The sequence below is a fragment of the Miniopterus schreibersii genome, assembly GCF_964146895.1.
Source record: "Miniopterus schreibersii genome assembly, chromosome: X".
In the NCBI taxonomy this organism is placed as follows: domain Eukaryota; kingdom Metazoa; phylum Chordata; class Mammalia; order Chiroptera; family Miniopteridae; genus Miniopterus; species Miniopterus schreibersii.
Window position 1 is genome coordinate 575,910 of NC_138104.1, and position 25,990 is coordinate 601,899.

General features: G+C 36.1%; 1 protein-coding gene across 6 annotated transcripts in view; it reads right to left on the reverse strand.

The window, feature by feature from the left end:
- AFF2 (ALF transcription elongation factor 2) overlaps window positions 1-25,990 on the reverse strand; it is a 393,556-nt gene that overhangs the window by 247,384 nt on the left and 120,182 nt on the right. For all 6 annotated transcript variants that reach the window (XR_013998027.1, XM_081125977.1, XM_081125975.1 and 3 more), the window contains exon 3: window positions 18,190-19,050. Coding sequence is in view for 5 of the 6 variants with exons in the window: in XM_081125977.1 (XP_080982103.1) it covers window positions 18,190-19,050 (861 nt within the window). In the remaining variant the exon portion in view is untranslated. The remainder of the gene's footprint in view (window positions 1-18,189; window positions 19,051-25,990) is intronic.

Sequence of the window (25,990 nt, forward strand, 5' to 3'; positions counted from 1 at the left end):
AAAAGTACTGCATTGAGTCAATTGAAGAAGATACAAGGAAAAAATATATATCAGGCTAGTCCTCCAGAGAGGAATGGTAGAACTAAAAATAGGCATGAAAAGCCATAACCTAAACATCTACCACCATCAATGTAAAGACCAATTTCCATCAGATGCAATGAATATGAATAATTGTATAGATCCCTGCTCTATTCCAGACAGAAGGGTTAATTCCTCCAACAGCTGGAAGAGTTGGCTGTTGACTGTTAGCAACCAAGATACCTTTCTGAGAATTGCCTAAGAGAGCCTCTCAAACAAAATTGCATCCACTTCCTTTGGACAGTCCACATCCAGTGACTAGTTGATGCAGAGGTTTAAAGGCCAGCCACTTGGATTCAATTCAAGAGAACTCTGAAGGGTTATATCAGATTCTTTAGTCTTTCATAAGTGTTGGTTCTAACTGCACCTCTCCAAAGCTTCCCGATAGAAATCTCCATCACAGAGTTGGCTTCCTGGGAAAACCAACCTATGATAGCATCACTATACATTGATAGCATCCTTTGTTTCTGCATACATGTAAAACATGACCAACATAATTAGCGCATGGTATGCATAAAGACTGAAGAATCAGAAGGACCACGGTGGTGAGTAGAATCACTGTTGTTTGCTTATAGATGGAACATGACATGTGCTGGGCAAAGTGGCATGTGATGACACTGAACATTTTGTCTTTCTGGCCAATTCTTACTCATAGTTTATGATTTAGCTCTTCACTCATATCCTCTGGGGAGCCATTCAGACTGTCTTAGGCTGAAATAGTTCTTCTGAGTTAGTGGTTCCCAGTTCATATCTCTTTTATTTCATTCACTTATATTGTAATCATGCATCTCCCCTCTAGACTATGAGTTTCTTGGTATGAGAGATGGCACCTACCACAATATAAGATACACAGAAATATAATAAACCATTTGTTGAATAAATGACTGAAAGTTCAAAAATGCATTTACTTTTAAAGAATATGAATTCTGTATGTTTTATCTGCCAGGACGGTAGGCCTAAAATACATTTCCAGTATCTTTAAAGATAGTATATTTCCAGTTCTCAGAACCCTCTGTATGAAGGTTCAGTGTGTTTTAAGTCATATTGATCCATTTGGAAGAGTATAACTTAACAAAGGGTTTTAGATCCTTTTTTTGTCAGTTTATAAATTAAATATCCATTGGAAATGGGGAATGTACTATTGCTGTGTCTGTATATTCAACAACAAAAGAGCTTCAAAACTATTCTAAACTTAATTTTACAGAATATTAGCTAAAGATTCATGAGGGCTTACCATATACTAGGTACTGCTCTAAGCACTCTACATTGAACCAACTTATTAAATCCCCACACCCTTTTGGGATAGGATATATTATCATTCCTCTTTTGTAGATAAGATAGCCAAGGCTTACAGTTATAGTTATAGGTTGAATTGTGCCCACCCCCAAATTCATCATTATTGACATCCTAATCCCCAGTACATCAAAATGTGTCTATACCAGGTGAGGCAAACATAGATTTACAGGTGTTAGTACACAAGATGCAGAGTTTATTTTTGTATTATTAATTATTATATTATTTTCCATATGAGCAAGTGTAAACCTACTTTTGCCCCACTCTGTATTTGGAAATAAGGTCTTTAAAGAAGTAGTTAAAGTAAAATGTGGTTATTGGGGTGAGCTCTAAGCCAATATGACTTATAAGAAGAGGAGATTGGGATATAGGAGCCCTCAGAAGAAACCAACCCTGACAACACCTTGATCCTGAACTTCTAGCCCCCACAACTGTAAGGAAATACATTTCTGTTGTTTAAGCTACACAGTCTGTGGTACTTTTTTAATGGAAGCCCTATCAAAGTAATACAGACATAGAGTACCTTCCTAAAGTCACAGAGCCTATATGGAATTCAATTTCAGGCACTCTAGTTCTTGATTGCATGCTCTTAACCACTAAGCTCTATTGCGTCTCAACTGACGTGGTCATCCACAGTCCCTCTGAATGGTGAGGTGACTGGCAGAGGTCTAATCACTCTGATATGATGAAGAAAAAAGGCTGATTTGAGGGTTAGAAGACCAAAATCTTGGTCTTTGCCCCATCACTGGCACAACTCAGAGGAACTAAGGACATAGTTTTGATCACATAAGCCTGGTATTTTGCTATTGGACACATATTAAAGAGTTAAAATAGCTTTGTGTATTGAAAGCAAGGTAAAGGCCTTTGGGATCTGGCAGTAAAGTCAACATTACCAAAGGACATCCACTCACTTCTGATCTCCTGAACAGCTTATTGGCATTGCTGCTCAAGTAATCAGGTCAACTTAATCCATGAACTAGAAAAAGAAAAACTGTTGCACAAATCAGATGAGACATAATGCTCATCCGATATAATAAGGTGATGACCAAAGGGTTGAAGCTACAATTTCAGAGTAAATGAGGAAGATAGGACTTGATAATTGATAGGCAATAGAGCAGAAGGGAGTGGGAGGGAATCTTGAGGTGATTACAGGTTTCTGGGACTGATGGTAGTACCATTAACTGTTTAGCATTAGTTATGTTGAGTATGGGGTGCCTGTGGGAATTTCCAAGTACAGATGTTTAGAAAGCAGCTGCATATGTATACCTGATATCTAGTGCATAGCAGTTATTTGGTATACACATTGATGTTTAAACACATTGACACACCTCCCTACATCCTGCGTTCTGCCACAAAGGAAAAATATTGTATAGAAAGAAATCAGGAAGTTAGAAACACAAGATTCTGGTTCCACAGCAGGATTAAGTAGAATAGAAATCAAAGTCTTAAGGTAATGAGCTCTTATCTAAGTACCAATATCATCTTGAGCAAACTAAATATATAGAAAACTCTAAATCTCACCAATGAAATGGCATTTGAACTATGCCTTTCAACATTTTATTCTAGTATGAAAGGCACGATTAAATTTTCTGCTGCTAGTAAATTAACACAATGATATGCACCTAATTGACTTTAATTAAAAATAAGCCCGTCCGGGCGTGGCTCAGCGGTTGAAAGTCGACCTGGGATCCAGGCGATTGGGGTTCGATTCCCGGTCAGGGCACATGTCCAGATTGTGGGCTTGATCAATGACTCTCTCATCATTGATGTTTCCCTCTCTCTCCCTCTCCTTTCCTCTCTCTGAAATCAATAAAGATATATTTAAAAATAAATAAATAAATAAATAAATAAATAAATAAATAAATAAATAAATAAATAAATAAACAGGCTACCACTACGAGAAAACTTTCCAATTTTTGCAATTTCTATGTTATTTTTTAAAATCTAAAAAATTCAGACACATCCCAAAATTGACAAAATTAAAGCTTTTAAAACAAGCTCATGACAGGATGTTTTTAAGTAGTTGAAACTGAAACTTGATATTTTGTTGTTTTTCTTAAATATGTTTTTACTGTTTTTTAGAGAGAGAAGGAAGAGGAAGAGAGAGAAAAACATTGATGTGAGAGAGAAACATCAATCGGCTGCCTCCTACCTGTACCCCGACTGGGGACCAAGCCTGCAACCTAGTAATGTGCCCTGACAGGGAATCAAACTGGCAACCTTTCAGTGTATGGCACAATGATCAACTAACTGAGCCACACCAGTGGATATCCTGTGATATAGACATGGTGACTTATTTACTCCCTCCCAGTTCTGGTGAAATCAGCAATACATGTTTTCTTAAAACAAAATTGATAATTGATAATTCTTATATCTGAATGTAGTCTGGAGATTCCCCTGGTCATAAACCACTGCTTGAGTAATAGGCTAAAGTATCTATACAGAACTCATCACCTCTCTGTATTCCACAGATTCTTGTGTATTCATTTGATGAGGGCATACTTTAGTTTACCTGTCTATCTATCTATACCCCTCTTGTTTTAAAATATATATTTTTGTTTTTTAAGTGAGGGTGTTCAATCAGTACCTAATTAATTAATTAATGGTTCCATAGTACATGTAAAGATTAATAAGGCATAGACCCAGTTCTCCAATGAATTATCATCAAAATAGCATTAAAAGACATGCATGCAGGCTAAGTACCCCAATGGAAGGCAGCATTTGGTAAGTGCTATTAAGTATTGGAAAAAATGTACAGCATTCCAGGAGTGGGAACACTTCCAGAGAAGAGGAAGAAATGAATACTTTCTGGAGGGTTTACTGTACATGTGTTATTCTCATCCCTAGTTGAGGAAACTGATGTTTAGAGAGGCTAAGTCACTTTTCTAAAGATTCCTAGTGCCTGTTGCAATGGTTCATTCATGTCCCCCCTTTTTTTTAAGTGTTGACTCAATAATAACTTATATGGTCATGTAAGCCATAATCTCTCAATATAGGTCATGGCTGCTGTGAATATTTTTACGAGAGTCTGAAGAAATGCTGGTGTAAATTGTGGCATCTCTCTCTTCTTGGGCCTTTTATTCATCATGTGTAAAATAAGACCAATGATTATACCTCATGCCTCAATTTATGGATTGCTTTAAATATGTATGAAATTGTCAGAAATTTGTGAGAATGGAAACCATTACAGAAACCCAACATTTTATTGCTTTTATTAGATTTTGCTTAAAATCACAGACTAGAAAATGTCCACTGCCAATATATTACTGAATTCCATGTAGGCAATTTCTGAAATTGAAAAATGCATAGGCCTTTGGCTTCATGTCTCCAGAGAGGAAAATGAAAGTACATAATGAAAGTGTGTGTGTGTATGTCAGAGAGGGAGAGGGAATGAGGGAGGGGGGAGAGAGAGAGAGGAAAGGAGGGAGAGAGACATGTGCAAGGTGTTGGGGGGGGATAATAGTTTTTCACCTGGGCACATTCTATATTAAAGTTCTGAAGTTTACAAAGCAGTAATTTTAAAAATGAAGACAAAGGGATATTTTGGTAGGGGGCTGGGAGGGAGTTATGCAGGAAAAGGAAAATATTTGGCAAGTTTGAGCATTAAATTCCAAAACCCTTATATATACATGAATATAAACTCTAAAATGGTTCATATCTACAATGGTATTTCACCAGAATTCTTATTATTGATTAAATAAAAGAACAGGTATTTGACCATAGGATTTTATTCTCTTATTATAGAGTTTGGACCTTTCATTTAGATATTCATAATTCTGAAGACCTTGTACAATATTAAAACATTTCAAACCCATAGGAAAATAACATCACCATTGTGCTAATTTGTCAGGAATAAAACCTTAAAAGCTCTATGCAAATACTTTAGATGACCCAGAATATTCATTTGGCATTATCCAATAATTCCTGCAACAGGGCAGGCAAAACTCACTTGGTTGAAATGTTTCTGGTTTTGTTTAAACAATGCAATAATTAACTAATGTGTAAAGCTAATTATTAAATTACTTTTAGCCTCTGGTCACTATTCTTCCATTCCCCCACCCCCATGGAATCACTGCCTAGGACTGTGGTTCAGAGTAAATTGATTCACTTCAAATTTGACTCTACGGTGGGATTTAACACATTAATTTGAATTTAAGCACCTACAGAAATATCTTTAGTTAGAAACGTCTAACCTGGAATCCTGTTCTAAATTATGCTACTTATATCAGAAAATTTATTCTCTCTCCTTATACACTACAAAAGCTTTTCAACAAGTAAACACTTATTTGGAGCCTAAGAACTGCTTTGGTTTCTAAACATATACAATATAAATAATGCCCATGGAAAAATAGGTTATAACTACCTTTTGAGTTTATTGTACAACAATGTGCAGTTGTAATAACCTGATTTTTACTCCACCAAATAATTACAATTGCATTTCTCAATTTAGCTGCTAGGGTACTTACTCTGTAAATTGGTACTTGCTTACTGAACTTCACTTTCAAATTTAGGAGCTCTGCTCTTTCATTTAAAATATCAAATAGGTGCATAGGTGGCCAGGTATATATTTGTTCTAAGTCCCTAAGTGCTCTTTTGACTGGTTAGAGGAATTTGTACTCTGAGTAGAGGGCCCAGGTTAGGAAATTGGACTCTGCCTCATTAACAATGCCCTTACATGTGATCCCTTTATCAATCAAACTTGATATATTACCTTTTTAAAAAATGTTTTATAGAAATGTATTACATTTCTCAGCAAATGCTATTTCAGCTCACATATAGCACTGAAGGAATATGCTGCATTTGAAGCTAAATATAAAAATGTAAAGACCAACCAAAAACTTCCTTCAAAATCAAAACTGTTGGATATTGCTGAATTCAAAGAAGTCTGAGTTCTAAGGGTTGAGTCTAAAACAAAAGCCTTCTAATTAGTAAAGTCCAATTATATTCATTAATTATTTTATAACAATAATGATCCTGTTCATTCAAAATAGCCACCATCACTTCCTCTCCAAAGACAATGCTTTTAAATTGTCAATGTCTTTAAGATCTAGATTGTACGTTAGTCTATCTTCATTTAAAATGTAAAGAATAGGCTCTCAAACAGGGCAACTTCTGGGCATTTAGGTATGAGTGAAATTAAACTAATGTATAGCAGGCACGCATTCATCTTAATTAAGAAAAGTCAACAGAAAGCAAGTTTCAATTGTACAATGTCTCATTAAAAGAAAGGTTCTGAATATTTCCTCAAGTCTCAAAAGCCAACAAAAGTCAGTGATCCCCCCAAAGTAGTCTTCTGAGAGGCAACAAGTCAACTAAAAGTATCTTACCACTCAGGAAGAGCTCTAGTCTACACCTTGATCAAGAATAGGCACAGTATTGGGGGCTGTTGTTTTGTCAAGAGAAAGGTTGAGTAGAAGAAGAATCAGGTATGGAAACCTTATAAACAAGAAGTGCAATTACAACTTATCAATGAGAGGGGAGAAATAGGCCCTGAATATAAAACCTATGTTTGAAAAGACAAATCTGCCACCTAAAACCAACATGAATGAAATTAACATAGCAGTAATCCAGTACCACTGCAGACCCTCCCACCCAGAATAAAGCACAATAGAAAAGGGCAATTTTACACCTGCAATCTTGAAGAGATAACATCCAAAATTGGAGCTCAAAACAAGACCTTGCTGTTCTCTAGACCTTACATTTTGCATCTTTCTTGGAGGAGCACGGTGGTCTGGCAGTCCTTTCTTTCCCATGTAACCTGTGAAACTCAGATTCACAGGACACTTGGAAGGGGGCCTTTGGCACTTCCATTCAAATGGTTGTAGATGTCAGGAACAAGCTTAGCCCACCTGGTGTGTGTGTTAAAAGTACTTTCAAATAATTGCTTATTTTGTTTTGGAGAAAATAACTGCAAAGCAATGAAAAGCTGAATGGAAATGCTTTTGTTTGTATAATGAATATTTATTCTACCAGTTTTCTTAAAATTAGGATTACATATGTTTAAGTTCTACAATCAAAAGTCTCACAGAGCCTGGCTGGGTGTGGCTCAGTGGTTGAGCATAGACATAGGATCCAAGCAATCGAGGTTCAATTCCCAGTTAGGGCACATGACAGGGTTGCAAGCTTGATCCCCAATAAGGGGTGTGCAGGAGGCAGCTGATCAATGACCCCCTCATCATTGATGTTTCCATCCATCTCTCTCTCTCTCTCTCCCACTCCCTTCCTCTCTCTGAAATCAATAAAGATATTTAAAAAAATAAATAAAAAGCAACAACCAAAAACTAGTTTCTAATTAATTGATATAATAAACAAAATAAGCACCTTCATATTTATATTTGAAATCAAGACTCACATAAATGTCACTGAGAATCTTCAAATAAGCTAAAATAATTGATTCCTTCCATTTTTCAAGATTTTTTTCCAAATACTACATAAATGAATAATTAAAGAGGCAATTTGAAATAAATATGGCTTATTCAAAACAGGAAACATGACACTATTGTTTCTAGCTCTAAGTATTATATCTACTTGATTTATGAAGATGCAATTTTTAATATTCTATTAAAGAAATCTTTTTTCTGTTATACAACTTTTTCTTTACTGCCATATTTCCATTAAAAAATAACTAATATTTTCTCAGCTTTGATCAAGTACAGTTTTTTCTTGTTTTATTATACATCTTTGTTCTGAATATTGTCATATGGTTTGGAAAGAAATACTTTATGACTATCTATGAAAATCATACAATGAATTATAACACAATAAAATCCACAAATTAAATCTAATATTTCATCAGTAATTTATTTTCCACCCAATACAAATTTTAACATTCTAAGCATTGTTATATCATGGATATTTTAAGCATCAGTTTTGACTACTTCCATTTAAGAGTTGTACCAGTGCTGAAACAAATGCAGAGAATGCCTTTTATATTTGTTTTGTGTGTATAGAAGGTATTGACACTCAATCTTTATCTTCCCAAACTCTAAAGCCTAATTTCAGGAAGATTCAATCACACACTACAGCTGTAAGTTCCTTTTCCTCACATGGCTAATATATTTGCTAGAACATCCCAACTAAGTAACTTTTATCTGTATCTGTATCTGTATCTTTGAATTGTGGAAAGTGGCCAAGTTACATGTAGCACTTTACTATTTTTGATACAAGCACTCTCAGATAAAGGCCCAATCTTTAGCTTTAATGTCTTTCCCATTCTTGAATCAGTAATGTAGCCTAATAGAAGCCTAATACATATCTGTTAAGCCACCTGGACTGGTTGGCTTTCCTTAATCCTTCCAGCATCTAGATTCTGTAATTCTATACATTATACCACTGTTCTTGAGGATGCTGATTACTTTTTTTCCTTTTAAATTAATGCCCAAAGTTACAAGTCTAGAGTTCAAGGTTTAAGTCTGTTAATACCTGGGTTCTATGTCCTCTAATTGTAAAAAATGAGGTTCTCAATTCCCAAAGCTCTGTGTTTAGAATACTTTCAAAATAAATAGGTACATAGGAGTTACAGAGAGATTTTCAAACTAAAGAGGAGTGAATAAGTACAAGTAAGTACATTATGATTAATTTTCCTATATTTGAAAAATACAATTTCAATTTTAGTAACTATGGAGTGCAAAAATGTTATAAGCTCAACTCTATTCTTTCCTCCTGCTTCCATTACCAGAAATCTGTGACCTTAACTGAAACACAATGACCATGTACAACAAATAAAGGCAAGGAGCAGAGTTAAGTAAGCACATTTCCAGTTGAATTTCTCTTGAAATGATAGTTGTAGACTTTGCTATGATCCTGATTTTTTCCCTTTAGACTCAATGTCTACATATGGAATGTGCTTACTTAGAGAGGAGAGTTGGGGTAACCTTCTATTCGACACTGTCCTCCTCCTCTCATGATATCATCTTCAGTGAGAAATTGCATCCTTTGATTTTGGTGGACATGAAGTATGGTTATTGTGACTATCTAAATTGTTACCTCATTTGACTTCCAAAAATTACAAAATACAAAGCATAATTTAATATACATCATAACTTCCACTTCTGTGATTTCTAAGAAAGTATTCATCATATTTGCCATGTTCTGTAAAGTACTATAAAATATTTCCAATTTAAGATATTAATTTTTAAGTAGTGAACCAAAATGGCCATTTATAGGGAATAAATCCTTCATTGAAGCCTAAGAGAATAATGTTTTCTTTTGTACAAACCTTTGCACAATCAGCCCAAGTGCTCATCAGTAGATGAGTGGATAAAACAGGTATGGTACATTTACACCATGGAATACTATTCAGCCACAAAAAAGAATGAAATCTTACCCTTTGCAACCACATGTATAAACCTGGAAAGTATTATGCTAAGTGAAATAAAGCAATGAGAGAAAGACAAATATCACATGATCTGACTTACATGTAGAATCTAATGAACAAAATAAACAAGCAAATAGGAACAGACTCATATATACAGAGAATAGACTGACAGATGTCAGAGGTCATGGGGGTGGTGGAGCTGGGTGGAAAAGGTGAAGGGATTGAGCAAAAAGTATACTCATAGACACATAACAGTATGTTGATTATCACAGGGAAAGCAGGGGAGGGGGAGGGAGAAGAGGGTAAAGGGGGGGTAAATTTTGATGGAGGGAGGCTTGAGTTGGGGTGGTGAACACACAAAACAATATATAGATTACGTATTATAAAATTGTATGCCAGAAACCTATATGCTTTTAGTAACCAATATCACCCCAATAAATTCAATAAACAAAAAAAATCAGTGTGCAAACATTAAGAAAGTATCATGACATTCAAAGCCTGTAATATGACAGCATGAGAATAAAAGAGATAAAAGAAGAAACCTGTTTTGTAAAGATTTCATTGTCAAATAAAATAATCTTGGGTAATGGAGTCATCATACACCTCAGAGTCATTTTTGATCCTGTTTGTTGTCTTCCTCTGAATGGTCCATGTAGTTAATCAATGGGGTTTTATAGGTATTCTCATGTAATTGACCTTTCCAAGAATGCATATGATAAAACTTTATGTTTAGAACATTAAAATTCATAGTATCAAACTCAATGCCAACAACTCAAAATGTTACACTTTTCTATATTTGTCCAAATGTTGCACTTAAATATGCAACAAGACCATTTTCTTCTTTTAATCATTTTTTATTTTTCAATTACAGTTGAGGTACAATATTATATTAGTTTCAGCTGTACACCCCTGAATTTCCTCCCCTCTCTACTCAAAACCAAATGTTTTTGCTGTCTGAAGCTTTGTCTAGATATAGCACACAGGTCAGCACACTAAGATTTTCCATGTCAAATCAAGCACAGTATTTATATATAAAGTTTTATTGGCACACAGCCATGCCCATTTTTTTAAGCATTATCTGTGGCTGTTTTCACATTATAATGGCAGAATTTAGTACTTTCCACAAACTGTATGGCCCACAAAACAGGAAATATTTACTATGCTAAAAGATTTTTAAATATTAGTTTTGTACAATTGTGCTTAAACAGCCTGTCCATTCTGTACTAAACCTGAGAGTTGTAAGATGGGGAAGTCACCTCCCTCCTGTGGACTAGCTTGCTGTTTTCACAATGAACACTGACTGGTCTCTCACCATTCCAAGTCTGGGAGATGTAAAGTATGATCCTTCTCATAGTGGGCTGAATAATGTCCCCCCAAAATTCATGTCTCCCCAGAGCCTCAGAATGTAACTTTATGTGGAAAGATGATCTGATGCCCTTATAAAGGAGAAGAGAAAAACCTTCACAGTAATTTTCTGAGTAGAATTCTATGGATTATCTGTATTATTTTGTTTTAGATACAGGGAGACTCAAACATTTAGTATCTGAATAAAAGCTAGGGATGCTGCCTGCTCTTTGTGAATTACTGTTGCAATTTGATCATCCGAAGTTTTTAAACTTAATGTACTCATTCACATCTAAGGTTTATCTTGAATATGGTTGTGCTTCAGTTACAGAAATCCAGAATTTAGCTATGCTGTCTGAAAATTCTGCTAAAGTCATCCTACCAAATAGACAAAAACTCAGAAACTTTATGAACCAAGAAAAGGTCCTCTAACAAGTTCTGTCATATGTTACTCATTTAGGAATATTGCAAAAACACTGCTTCTCACCATATTTGTAAATGAAAAACACATGACTATAACCTGTAATACCATAAGAAAAATTGCTCTTTTGGTATGTTTGACCCCGGACTTTTGAAATATGAACCCAGCAAGGGAATTTGAACTTAAACTGGATTCAGCTCATTAATTCTCTTGTCCCTTGTGTGCCAGTAGAGAAGCTACTTTTAGAAAATTAACCCCCTACATATACAGTAGCACACTTTATACCAAATGTTACGGAAATTGCACTAATGACCTGGGTTTTAGTCCCAGCACAGCCACATGCTGGCTGTGTGACTTTAGGAAAGTTCCATTTAGTCTCTCTGACACTATATTTCAACATTTGTGAAAAAGGAATGATAATCCCAGACCCTGTAAAATCAGGTCAAAATAAGATGGCTGGGGGAAGGGAGAAGTGGAGAGATGTTAGTCAAAGAGTGTAATTTTAGTTATGCAGGATGAATAAATTCTGGAGAGCTAATATGCAGAAATGTGACTGTAGTTAACAATACTGTAATGTATACTTGAAATTTGCTTAGAGTATATTTAAGTGTTGTTAGCACACATACAAAATATGATAGCTATATGAGGTGATAGATATGTTAATTAGTTTGATTGTGGAGATAATTTCCCAATGTCTATGTATGTCAAAACATAAAGTTGTACTCCTTGAACATACTCACTTGTTATTTGTCAATTATACCTCAGTAAACCTAATGTATGTGAAAGCACTTATAAACTATAAAGCATAAAGGTGATAGGATTTTGTTACTGTCACATATATTATAAACTCTGTTTGGTAAACAAAGCATAGCACTTTTTTAAAAGATAGTTAAGTAAAGATTATTTGCTTTTACAGCAATTTAAAAGAACTGAAGAAACACAATAGCCATAAAAACATTTACAACTTCGCCCTAAAGCCCTTGGCATTCACTATTTGGGCTGAATCAATATGGTTATCTACCTGTCAATTTTTCTTATTCCTTTAATGCAAAATTGTGTGCAGTCTATTTTGTATGACTGGCTCAGAATGTATTAAGCTAATCAATATATCCAGTGATATAATAGGATGATTTGGAACACACTTAACAAAAGCTTATCACTTTATTGCATACGATTCTGTCAAAATATTTTCCTAAAAGTAATCTTAAAATAGAAGTTCTCTGTCTTTTCATTATGTTAGTAGGTGGTGACAAAAGGATTAGAAGGCTTTCTCCTAAGTTCACAGCTCAGTATTTTCCAATGAAATGCTATATATCTTTATGATCTTTTAAAAAATGAGTTTAAATATAATAACACTCCAGGTTGAATTGATATCCAATCCCAAAAGATGATCTAATTCTAGTTTTCCCATATTTAATTAGTCTTAAAACTTCCCAGCTGTTGTAAAGAGTTGTAGCCAGAGGTATACAGGCCAGGCTGATATCCTTTCATGCTCTTCTAATGCCCATACTCTTGGAAGGGTATGAGTGAGGGAGGCAATGGCTGAAGTTACTTTACAAACAATGTGGGTTTGGGCTTAATCACAAAGGAGAAGAACACTCAGAGATTTAAAGCTGGAAGAAACCTCACTGATGAACTAGTCTAAACTCCCCATGTAACAAGAAGCCTAGAGAGGTAAAATCTCTCAAGTTCACAAAGCAAGTTCTGATCAGAAGTGGAACTCACATCTCAGTAGAAATCATCCAAACTATGCTTTGTAATTACTACAAAACACATTCCCTCACATAAGATTTATTTTAAGCTATCTCATTAAGAATCACTAAAATTATTAATAGTGATGTTTTAAAACATATCATTCATGGTGACTTAAATTTGCATAATATGAGAATTAAAGGGCTTTTTTACAGGATAAAAATAAATCAATTTTTTAGCTTCTTTCCAACCCCAAAATGTTAAAAGTGACATGGGATTTAAAAAGCACAGCACATCAAGACAGTTGCACTGAAACCAAATAGTCTAATTCATTTGAAAAAATGAAATGTTTAAATAGCAAGAATCACTTACATACAGCCTTAAAAATAAATGAAAAGAAACGCACCCATACACACAAGCAAAAGAATTAGTGATAGCAATTTGTTGGAGGTTTCCTAAGTCACCACCCATGAAGCCATTGAGAAAATGAAGTTTCAAGTTCAGCATCACAATCTGGCTGCCAGATTGCCGGGGCAATCATGACGTTTTTAATACTCTGGCTTTGGAGCCTTATTGCACTTTGGTCCTACAAACATACAGCTGCAGACAAACTGGCTTGTCCTCAGAATATACCTTGCACGTTTTCACCTCCCATCACTAATATGCACACAAATGAATTGCCCTCCAGATTCCTTTCACCTTATTGTAATTCCACCCAGTTTTCAAGGTCAAGTTCAAAATCTCTCCCATTATTTTTCTGTAAAACCTTCTGGGGTTATTCCTATGCATCATGTCTGGTGAAACAGCCCTACGATTATGAGGACAGTCTCTGCCATGCCTCCCAAGACACTTTTCATAATCACCAAAATGTGGCAACCTTAATTGAATCCTCTCCTAGCATCTCTGACCTCTCTGGATCCCACACTTTTATGGAATAAATGCTAAGGTCAAGATCTTTAATGGTGCCCTAGAACTATGAGGACTTTCAGAGGTATCACCATTCATTTCCAATGGGGTGAGAATTAGATGAGTTACAGCCTTAGACTGGATACGGTTTCCATAGGACATAAAACAAAACAGGCACAGTCACAAACATGTGAGCAAGAACTTTTCAGCTGCTTGACAAAATTATTCACTAAAATAACCTAAAGCCAAATCCCATCATTCATATCAGTTCCAATAAACTTTTCTAAGAGACTCCTAGTTTTGAAGCAACTGGAGCCTCAGAGAGTCTTAGGTCACAGCCAAAGAGCAGCTTGTAAGCAAATGAACCTTTACGGTGATGACACCGCACATGTTAGTACTGTAGTCATGAAAGCTATTGACTTAGGATGGAGACACTTAATACATGTCATTGATTCTTTCATTTGCATGCAATTATTTACTCCTCAAGCAATACTAGTAACAAATTGCACCAAATTCATTTCCTAATAAAATACTATCTGCAAGCAACTCTCAGTTTCCACTTGCTGTATAAATAGGTTTTTTACTGTATTCAAATGTAGTTCCCAGAAAATTCTTCTAAGCCCAACTGTAGAATACATCAGTCTATTTTTGGTTGCCGGTAATGTTAATAAATTTTGTGACATTAAGTCTTTACACAAACAAATTATTTGTTTAAAAACCATGCTTCAGTTGAAAAACTGACCTATTGCAATAAAGTTGGTTAGACTTCTAGTATCCTTAGTATCAAAGCAGGAAAAGGTTTCAGTGATAGGCTATAATTAAAATTTCTCCACTATACACACAAGCATAGACACATAAACAAACATGGGTGCACACAGTTGCACATTTCATTTTAATAAGTTTATGATCTCACAGTTCACAAATATAATCATATTTGTTTATTTGTATATCTTAGAATACTGTTTCCTAGTCATTCACTCCCAATCCCCCTAAATGCATTTCACTAACACACATGTCAGCCTCCTGTCACTAGAGCCAGGGTAAGAGTAAGGAATGCTCAAAGAAATCTTGTGATTACTCTATGGACAGGTCTTTTAGTAATAAAGTAATGCTACCACTCATCAAAGATGGTTACTTTGACTAGGGAACCCAGAACCCAATGCCTATAACTCTTGGCACCAGGGACTGGGGCTGAATTCTAATGCTAAGTACTTTTGAAAAGTGCATCAGAATATAATAGGGAGAATTTCCAGACTTGATTAGAGTTTTAGCCACATAAATTCCATTAGGTTCAAAGCTTCATAATGCTCCACCCTGTCTATAGTTATGCTCATGTTTTGATCCACACCTTTCTGAGCTCTTTGTTAGGCTATCTAACCTCTTACTTCTTTCCTCGTATTTTTGGCTTTCATGTTACCCTTGGAGTCTGTTTATTCTCCTGACTTTTGGGCACTAAGCTTCTCTACCCCTCTTTTAAATCCTTCCTTGAGACCTGTATTTTAAAATAAGTACTTCCTTCACTGATCTTTTATGATTACTTTATTACACCTGGCCCGTTTTCCTATATGGCTCTACCAAAATCTATTTGTACTGTCCATCACCAAAGGCTGCGAGCAGTGCACATAGACTGCTTCTTGGGTCATCTGCAGAGTTGATGACAGCTCAGACTCTCTTTGGAAATGTAACTCTCAATGGTGTGCCAGAGCATTGAGCAAAAACATAAAGTCACTTCTGAATCTGGGTCAGCCATGCTGTAAATGTATAAGAGAGAGGATTACAACAGAGCAGATCTCACTGACACAGTGACCTGTCACTCCACTAATGAGGTATGGACAGGGGCTGACAGACCTCTTGTTCGGCCAGTGGTACTTGCAGACCAGTTCTGAATGATGGCACTGCCATATAAGGAGGGAACAACAAAAGACACCAATGCAAGAACAGGGACAAAAACTACATCCCAGCGTCCCATTACATTCCTTTTTCAAAGCATATTTCTTTTTGGTTTATAAGTATTATAATCTGTTATTAAGTCATCCAGTGGAAATTGGGATTCAGGTTTCCAAATGACTGTTTAAAAGCAGAGTAGAATAAGGCACAGGAAGACAGAGTACAGTTAAAGAAATAAAATTGAGAATGGATTTTCTAGCAATTGTTTACCTTTGTTCACATTATTTGATTAACATTGTAGCTTAGAAAATGTAATCAAGTAACCGTTTTTGAAATGTATTCATTCAACAATATTTATTGAGAATATACTATGTGCCAGGCATTTGCTAGGCACTTGGGATACAGAGAAGAATGAGATATTCCTTGCTCTCTAGGAGCTCACAGCCTAGTAGCAGAGATAGACACATAAACAAGTAACTATAATACAATGAAAAAAGTACCTGTCAAGGTGTATACAAGGTGCTAAAGGAGCCCAGAAGAAAGTTTGTAATTAAGCCTGATGAAATCAAGGAAGCTTTCACAGAGAATGTGGCAACTGAGTAGACTTGAAGGAGAAACAGGATTTCACCAGGAAAAAAAAAGGGAGGGTAGGGAAAGACATTGTATGCTGAAGAAACAGTACGCACAAAAACAAGGAAGTATGATAAAGCATGCTATAATAGGAAACCACATGTGGTTCCATATGTCTGGGATTTCATCTGTGTATGAACAGTGGTAAAATATGAAGTCAGAAAGGGAGAATGAAATCAGAGAGTGAAGAGCTTTGTATGCAGGACTAAGAAATCTGGACTTTTTCCTGTAAGCCATAAGACATTGAAGAATACAAAACAGGGAGTGACATAACCAGATCTGCCCATTAGATCAGCCTGCATGGAGGATGGTTTGGAAGAAAGGTGAGAATAGAGGGAGGGAGACCTGGTATCAGGGGCTATCACAGCAGTCCAGGTGAGAGATGTTAATGGGCACTTCAAAGGCAGTGAGGGTGAAGAGGTGAAAGATTGGGGAGATACTTAGGAGGAAGCTTGACAAGACTTGAATTATGATACAAAAATCAAACCTTCCTCAGAAATGAAACAATAAAACATGCATTCATAAAATACAACCAACAGCTCCAGTCCTCCTTTCCTTTGTGTTCTCATAATCCTCCAAAATCACAGCATCTGCTGAGTATGAATAAAGGAAGAAAAGCCAGAGGACACATATGGTCAGACTTCTCTAATTTAGACACCACTAAATTGGAATCTGCAACAATATAGACTGTCTGTGACTCTTATTAAGAATTTTAACCTACTTTCTTCCTCCATGCCTTTTCAAGCTTCTAGTCACCAGTAACAGGAATCCAATCTAAAAGCAGTGGCTTCATTGAATCAAGCACTTGAGGTACAGTAGGCAGCAGCTTACATGGTGGTATCTGAGGGGCACCTAATATATGTCCACTACCCAGGGGCCACAAGGCCTGAGATCCAATCATTAGCAATTCATTCCTTTAGGAGAGGCTTTGCTCCCTCAGGACTTCTCCTTTACAAGGCAATAATTCCTGAGATGGGTAGGGTATTTAGTCATTCTAAACCCAGTGGAATTCTGGTTGAGCATAATGCCTTTGATTTTCATAGAAGGGCTCAAGGTAGTGATGCAAAAGGAAAGACTGAGGAATGTAGAAGATGACAATAAGGTCTTACTAAGGAGTAGCCCTGCAAGCACTCGAGAAGCTAAGATTCTTAAAGAATACCTTCCACTTCAGGTTCCAGCAAACCGCACTTGTACATTCTGTACCTTAAGTAACTTCTGTGTTTTGTTTATGATATGCTATTGGTTAGTCAGGCCTATGGTGACTCACAGTCTTTTCATGGGCCTCATACTGCTTATGACCAATTAAAATATCCAGTGGTGTTATTAAATTTGTACATACTATTGCAAATGTATTGTCTGAAACTACTTTATAATTCCAACCTTTCATTCACTCAGACTGACCTTGTCTTTCATCATTCCAAGTTATAGAGATTTTACTGTGTTTGCAGAGTGTTAATCAGTCAAATCACAAGTGACAGATCAAGACTCAGACTCTGACCTTGAAGACTCTCATTTATGGCTGGAGAAGGTAAATAACAGCTATCTGTGAATACTTGATTATAGAGGTTATCACAGTGAATTAAAAAAACACACAACAAAACAAAACTTTAAAATTACTTACTTCACTTGTTTGGAGAATCGTGAACTTTGGCAGTTTAGTCTTTGAACTGGATGTGCTGGGTTTTCCATCCAAGAGTGATCCAAATGCCAGATTCCCAAAGCTGTTCTCAAATTCAATTGAAGGTTTCAGTGTTGGAGAGACTTCTGGTGTCTGGTCCTGGCCATCCATAGGTCTGACATACGCAGTTGGTTTTTGCTGCCCCATGCTTGTTTTACAGTAAAGCCCTGGTGGGAAGTTTTGAACTGAAAGGCCACTGCTAGGAGCCAATAAAGAGGAGGCAAGTAAGGGAGACCCAGGCACTTGCACTGTAAATTCAGATGCTTCTGGTGAGTTGGTTTGAAAGATTTCTTTGAATGTATCACCTCCACTGGACTTGAGATAACTGTCTTCTTTTACTGGTGGGTTTGATTCCTCAAGTGCTCCAACTTGAGGCTGCTCAGCTGGATAAACAAAGAAGTCTTCCAGTCTAGCTTGGGGCTGGTCCTGTATAGATGGCTGCATCTTGTTTGGCTGATTACTGGCCTGGCTGGCTGGTACAATGCTAGTGTTATGGCTATCTCGTGGCCAGTCAGGTTTGGATTTCCTGTTGCTATGTATTAGAGTTGAATTCAGTATCACAACAGAAGGTGGAGGGATTGGTGCTGAGGGGTGAGTATTATCCTGGTGAGGTGGGATCATTCGGTCCTTTTGTTCTGGGAAAAAGCTTGGTTCATTTTTGTTGATGGGAGTCTGGGGTATGCAATTCTTTGGGATTCCCACTAGATGATTCTGATTAGAATGGTTAGTTAACAAATCCTTCATTTCATCATAGTTTCCCAGTGTGCTCTGGACTCTGTTGGCAAGTGCATCACCTTTGTTTGTCTAAAATAACAAAAAGATGGGGGTGGGAGGAGAGAGAATGAATAGGTTTGTGTTTTGTAATGTTAATGTTTCAAACAGATGTTCTAAGTAGACTAGCATATAGAGTTATATAAAATTCTTATGGTGCTATTCATACTTTTCATGTGCTATGTAAGAAAAAAAATCAATAACACTATTGAAATAGTTTCTTGAAATGAACTGTGTGATTAATATTTGTATACTCCTGGCCTGTCCTTAAACATGTTCATTGGGAGAAAGTTTTAAATTATGTTGTTTATGAATTTTATTAGCAAAATAACTTACTTTATATCAGTTGAGCCGAACTGTTACATTCTACATTGTCATTAAAAACTTCTGCTTACTGATCATTGGAATTATAAAGGATTTATAATTATACAATGAAAAAGGCTTATCCTCATTCTATGGATAGCAAATATACCAGCTATACCATCCCCTGTAGGATATACTAATCTTATTTAAATTGCTGTGATTGTTTTTTAAATAATTAAATTCCTGTATATTTTTAATATAGAAAGCAAAGCCTTTCATAACTAAAAATAGTGGTGAGCTCAGCTTCTCAACTTTGAAAGTCAGTATTTATTATGCTCTTTACCTGCTAAAGATGTTATCAAAATAAGTTGTTGAATTCAGAAGGGCAAAGCATTTCTTTCTGCCTAGCCTTCACTATTCTGGCCCAAGATGTTGCAATGAAACAAGGCTACTGGCACCCATGTATGCATGTGACAGCAGGGCCATTGGATGGATGGGGAAGACACCCACCCTGTGTAGCCTTTATGCCCCAGGAACCATAGCCTTGTTCTCCATGCACAGGAGGGGGTGACAACTTCCACAGTGGTAAATCCTCTACTGAAGCTATATGTTTAACATTTAAGCTTTCTCGCAGGCCCTTAACACTGCCCAGTCTCTTGGTACACACAGAAAGTGTGCTTATCCAATTCTGGTATCTCGGTCTAAACCTAGGCTGTATGGTTGTGTGCTACTCTCTATATGTGAAGATGGGAGAGTGTGAAAATGAATGGAGAGTGAAGTGCCAAAAATGGATAAAATCACCCAGGGAAAGAAAATGTAGAAAGATAAGATCAATTTCAGGAGAGAACCCTGGAAAACATCAACCTTTAAGAGACTGGAAGAAGAAGAGTAGCCAGAAAAAGATACCAAGAAGGAACAACCAGATAGGGAGTCAAACTGGAAACCTTGGCTTTGTTATTAGTATGATCTCCATATGTTGTATGTAGGATTCAACTCATACCATATGTTAAATTACAGAAGGCACTTCCAAAGAAATAAAGGCAGTTTGGAAAATATGATTTCAAAGATTAATGAAAAGTATGCTAAATATATGCTAAGAGAGATCTGTGGGGGAATGGGGAATTTTAGAAAACAAATACATATATGTCAATTTAGGTTTCTTGTCTTCAAAAACCATCTTATATTGCATTAGATGCAACCTTGGTGCTGAAGTAGTGATTTAACAATTAATATTTTATATAATCCTCAGCTGAACAATTGCTCCATTTTTCAGAAGTATATTTGAAAGGCATATTTAATAGATAAAGATAGGTAAAAATCACCCTTACTCCCTAAAGGCCCTAGGTTTGTCAATTTTAATGGCAGAAATTACTTTTAAGCTAAGACAAGAATAGACTCTTTGTATACATCTGTCTCTTCTTCAACAGCAATGAACTATTTAGGCAGCAGCCAAAACCAGTTTCTCTATTCAATCCTTAAATTCAGAATAAAAACATTTTTTTGAGCTGAGGGCTCCATAAGAATTTGATGCAAGGCATTGTTCTGGCCCCTCAAACTGTTTACTTCAAAGGTTAAATGACCATTTAATAAACACTAATATCTTCAAGGATTTTACCCAACAAGGGGAAACAACCACTTAATTTCCCATTTTAAATGCTTTCATTTTACATTGTCTCATTCACTGAGTTAGAATATGCTTCTTTATATCAGGCAAAGAGAATTCTATAACCTATGAGCTTTTCCTTTTTGCCTTAGCTACCAGGAAGCTCAAAGTTTAATTTATTGAATTTTCGTTTAAATTTTACTTGACTTATTGAAAATTCATTGAATTTTCATTGAAACAAGAGTTCTACAAAGTCAGAACCTTGCCCCATGCTGTCACAAACACCACTAAAATACCTCAAATCCCTAAGAAGTAATTCATTCTCTCTAGGCCAACCACATCAAGAGTCAAGAATATCAAGGCTCATTTGCTTGCAAGCAAGCTAATCATATTCCTGTTCCTGTTCAGCAGTAAATAAAAGGAACAGGTTCATCTTTACTTCAATGGAGAGTGCCTTGGTTAGGTTTTAATGTGAGAAATGGTGGACAGAACACCAAACCAGACTTGAGCTCTGGCTTTGCCCCTTACCATTCTGTAACCTTCGGCACATTATTCCACCTTTACCACATTTCCTCAAATGTAAAACAGAAATAAGAATAGCAGCAAAAAAATGTCTACTGTTCATTTATGTCTACTGTTACAATGATCTGGGTTTCTGATGCATGCTTAGATGTATTTTTACATCTCTAGGTTTTAAAATAAGCTTAAAATTAGGAGAAGTCCTAAACTGGCCAATGTCTAAAACTGTATCTACATGAATAAAATTAGAGGAAAATTGAAACTTCTCTAAATGATTGTAGAAAATCAACCTCCTACAATATAGACTATTCTATAGTTGTGATTTCTTTCCTGCACAAAAGTATGCGCTCTTAAAAGTCAGTGACCACCTTTTATTTAATTTTCTACCTTCAAGACTTAGCAACATGTATGGCACATATTAGGTACTCAATAAATTGTTGAATTGAACAGAATCAAGTTATAATTCACACCTTGCTTATGTCAAAATAAAAGATTTGGAGTAAAAGGCATGTAAATAGAAAAGCAAAAGTGAACCTAACTTGGTTACTGTGATTGAACATTAAACTGAACTCCAAGCTTCTTGGTAGCTAAGGTAATAAGGAAAAGCTCATAGCTTATAGAATTATCTTAGTCTGATAAAAAAAAAAAAAAAGCATACTTTAATTCATTAAATGAAACAAATGATTACCAGATATTAAAATATGAAAAGAAATTCTTCTTATTGGTTTGGTTACAAGAACCTTTCAACAATAAAACAGTTCAGTGCTAATTTTACAGAAAATGCAAAGATGTCTTCACATGGCTTTTCCTTATGATGACTAAAAAACAAGAGCATTGCATTCAAATCTAACTCAGGGAAGGCATGTCTGCACGTGGAGTTATGGGCTAGGCTAATAGTGGCAATTGAAAACACTCACGAAACAGAGTTAGGTAGTGAGGACACACAGACACATAGCCTCAGAACTCCATCATTCAATGATCTCCAATAATGAACAGTAAAGTCAAAGTGGCCAGAGTCAACTCTCTGTTTTCCCACCATTGGAGGTAGGTAACTGTAAACCAGTTTTTAAATATCTTAAGATGTCTATTTGAGATCCACTGGATAGAAAACTCAAAGGGGCCTGAAATACATTTATATACACCTAAACAATGTACTCTTATTATACACTAGAGTAACTTCTGATTCACACTGAAGGTTTTTTTCACCCTCCAGAGTCTTAGCAATCCTATTAAGGAACAAGGTATTCTGGGCAGTCTTGATTGAACATTATAAAAATGGCAGAAATGAAATCCAGCCATTTCAATCAATTATAGGCTTCTTTCAATTTTTGCCAATTCTTTACTTCCTGTTCTAGATAATTGGTTGATTCCTTAAAGGTAACCTCTGCAGCCATTATTTTCTGAGTAATCACAATTTCTCCATCATCAAGGAAATGCATTTTCCAAGTATTTTCAGACATAAATTACATGTCTGGTTTGCAGCTCATGACTAACAGCTTTCCTTCATGTAAGCTGTGCCTCTCATTACTTTAGGAAATGCAAAGTTGCCTCAGTGTGCTTCTAATGCTATCTTCAAATCAGTAGCATGATTTCATCGCAAGACTAATGTGCAATTATACCATACTATTTATTTTTAATATAATTAAATAACTTAAGTTTTGAGGTTCATTTTTCTTTTATTTCATTTTAGCTAATGTATATGATTTAGTAATTCCTTTTTTTCTAATTCTAATATTTTACACTTAATCTCTCTAAGCTGTAATTTGCTATTTCTTTTTTTAGTTATAATAATAAGACTTTGAATTTGTATAGTGCTTCACAGATTTCAAGGCAAGGTTTCCTGGGTTATTTGACTTGATCCTTACAACAACCATGTAAGTGAGTAGAGTAGATCTGGTCTCAATTTGGCTTCTAACTGCCCCAACATAAATGGCCTTAGATAAGCCACTTAACCTCTCTGTGCCTTGGTTTCCTTATTGTTGAGCTATGAAGAGCTATAAATGTTAGTTGTTGTCGCTGTTATCAGGTATTATTTTTATTATCAGGTATTATTATTCACTTCAGAGAGGAGGAAACTATAGGTCAGAAAATGAATATTCGTCCCCAAAGTCACACAGGAGATAAGCTTATCAGGTCTTCTGACTTCTTGTCAGAGAATATAAACAGTTTCCTGTTACAGATATAGAATAATACAGAAGCGGGTCTAGATTCACCACTTATATGGATATTAAGCTTCAGATAAGCCACCTCACCTCTTTGAGTCTCAAATTCCTCAGGGAAAACATGGGTAAAATGCCTACTCCAGTTATTGTAAGGACTAAACAAGCGCATATATAAAGCCCCAGCACACTGTCTGGCACACAGTATGCACTCGGTACATGCTAAGTTCCTCATCCCTCCTGATATTTCCACACTAGACATGTCATATTGTTCAATAACTTTTAAAGACATCCCTCTCCATAGCATAGCACAAACTAACTCAAATTTGAAATGCATAAGCAACAAAAGCGACCACACAGAGATATTATCCACCAATCAAATGCTGGAGTGGTCAACATCCTTTCCATTCTGGGAGTAGTAGAGGTGAAGCAAGAAAAGGAAGTAAATCAGCCAGGAACATGAGAAATCACCGTTTCTTATTTCTGCCTAGAAAGGGCAATGGGTCCTAGGGACTGGTGTTCATTGGCTAGTTTATCACCACTGATAATGTTGGACAAGTGATCAAACCATGTTTTAGGATTTAGGATGGCAAGGAGTTTCCTGAAAATCCTGATCCACCACCAGGAATTTTAATTTGATAAGCATTCCCACCAGAAACCCAAGGAAGATCTGTGGTATGTTTTCATCTCTACCAGGAGATTATGGGCCAGCTCTAGAACTCCCATTACCAATGGTATGCCAATCTATTCCAAGGGTATCAACACCAGTCCAGGTATGGGGAGCTTTTGGAGGTGCACATCAGTTTTAGTATTATAATATGGGGAAAAGGAGAGGCCTACTGTCCAGTGATCACCCAGAGAACCCTGAATATGCACATAGCATAAAATTGCAGCTGATCATCAAAGTAATGGTGAAAGAAAGAGAATTACTAGGTCATCAACTGTTAACATTATTTCTTTCCTTCACAGTCTTTACTCAAGAGCAAAGGCTCTTCCTCATCAAGAAGCATAAAGGCAACAGGCTACTAATCACATAACAAGCCTGGCCCTGCACTAGACTAATGTTCCTATCTGTGTCTCTACCAGATAACACCCTTGACATATCAAGACAGATGGCTTTTGAAATTTTCTGACAATGTTGATAACAGATTTTTTAACTGCCTACTCAAAAATATACTGCTTACATCTAAAAATAAATATGCATCTATGTAACAGTCATTGTTAACAAGAGATTGTATTTACCTTAAAGATATAAGACCACTAATTGAACAGGACTTGAAATTATAATGGGGGAATAAATCAAGGATGCTGCACTTCATAATAGTGTTAAGTATGGAGTAAATATTGAATTTTAAGGATGTAGCCTTTGAGTAAAGCTCATTTTTCTAACACATCCAAATATAATATGTAAAACTCATCTGTCTGTTCCTTTTTCTCAAGAATGGATGAAACATCTATCATTCTTTGACCTCTCTTCCACTATCTGGAAGAAATGGAAACCACAACTTCTTGCCCTGCCCCCAATATTCTTTCCTTGGCTCATCACTCTTCACATGTTCTTGATTTTGTATTTCCTCATCACCTCTGGGGTCTTGCTCTACTTATCCTCACTTCTCCCACCTGTACCTTCTTCACCCTCTCCTTCTCCATTGATATTGGTTCCTTCCCATAATTCTCTAAATATGTTTAAGTTTCTTTCACTTTAAAAAAGCTTCCTTCCATATTTGTCACCTTGCATTCTGACTTGCTTCCTTTCTTCCTCCCTCAATATAAAAACTCTCTGCAAGATCAAATGTACATTTACTTCCTCTATTTATTTTACTACATCCCATTTACTCTCCAACCCCTCACAGTTTGGCTTCCCACAATGACCACCACCATAAACAAAAAGCATAGCTCACCCTAAGGTCACTAATTACCGCTTAACTGACAAATCCAACAGCCACTTTCCAGTCCTGACCTTTCCTGAACTCTCTGACACATGTAACTAGAAAATCCCTCCTCCATAAATCCCTTATTCCTTTGGTTCTATTAAATGATTCTCTCTGAGTTCTCTTCCTACCTCTCTAATCATTCACTCCTTTTTAGTTTACTTTCTTGACCTCAGCTTTTACTACCTATAGGGTGTCCAAAAAAATGTGTACACATACTTTGAATAATAATAAAGGCAGTGTTTATTAAAATACATTTCATTTTCAAAATTGAGCTATCACCTATTAAAGTGTGTATACATATTTGGAGGGACACCCTGTATTTTACCCCTTAAATGTTGCTACTCCCCACGATTCTCTTTTTGTTTTTACTCAGTGATAATATTCATTCTCACAGCTTCCATTGCCACCTACATGATAACACCTAACTCTCTCTCTCTCTTAACCACTCTCATTAG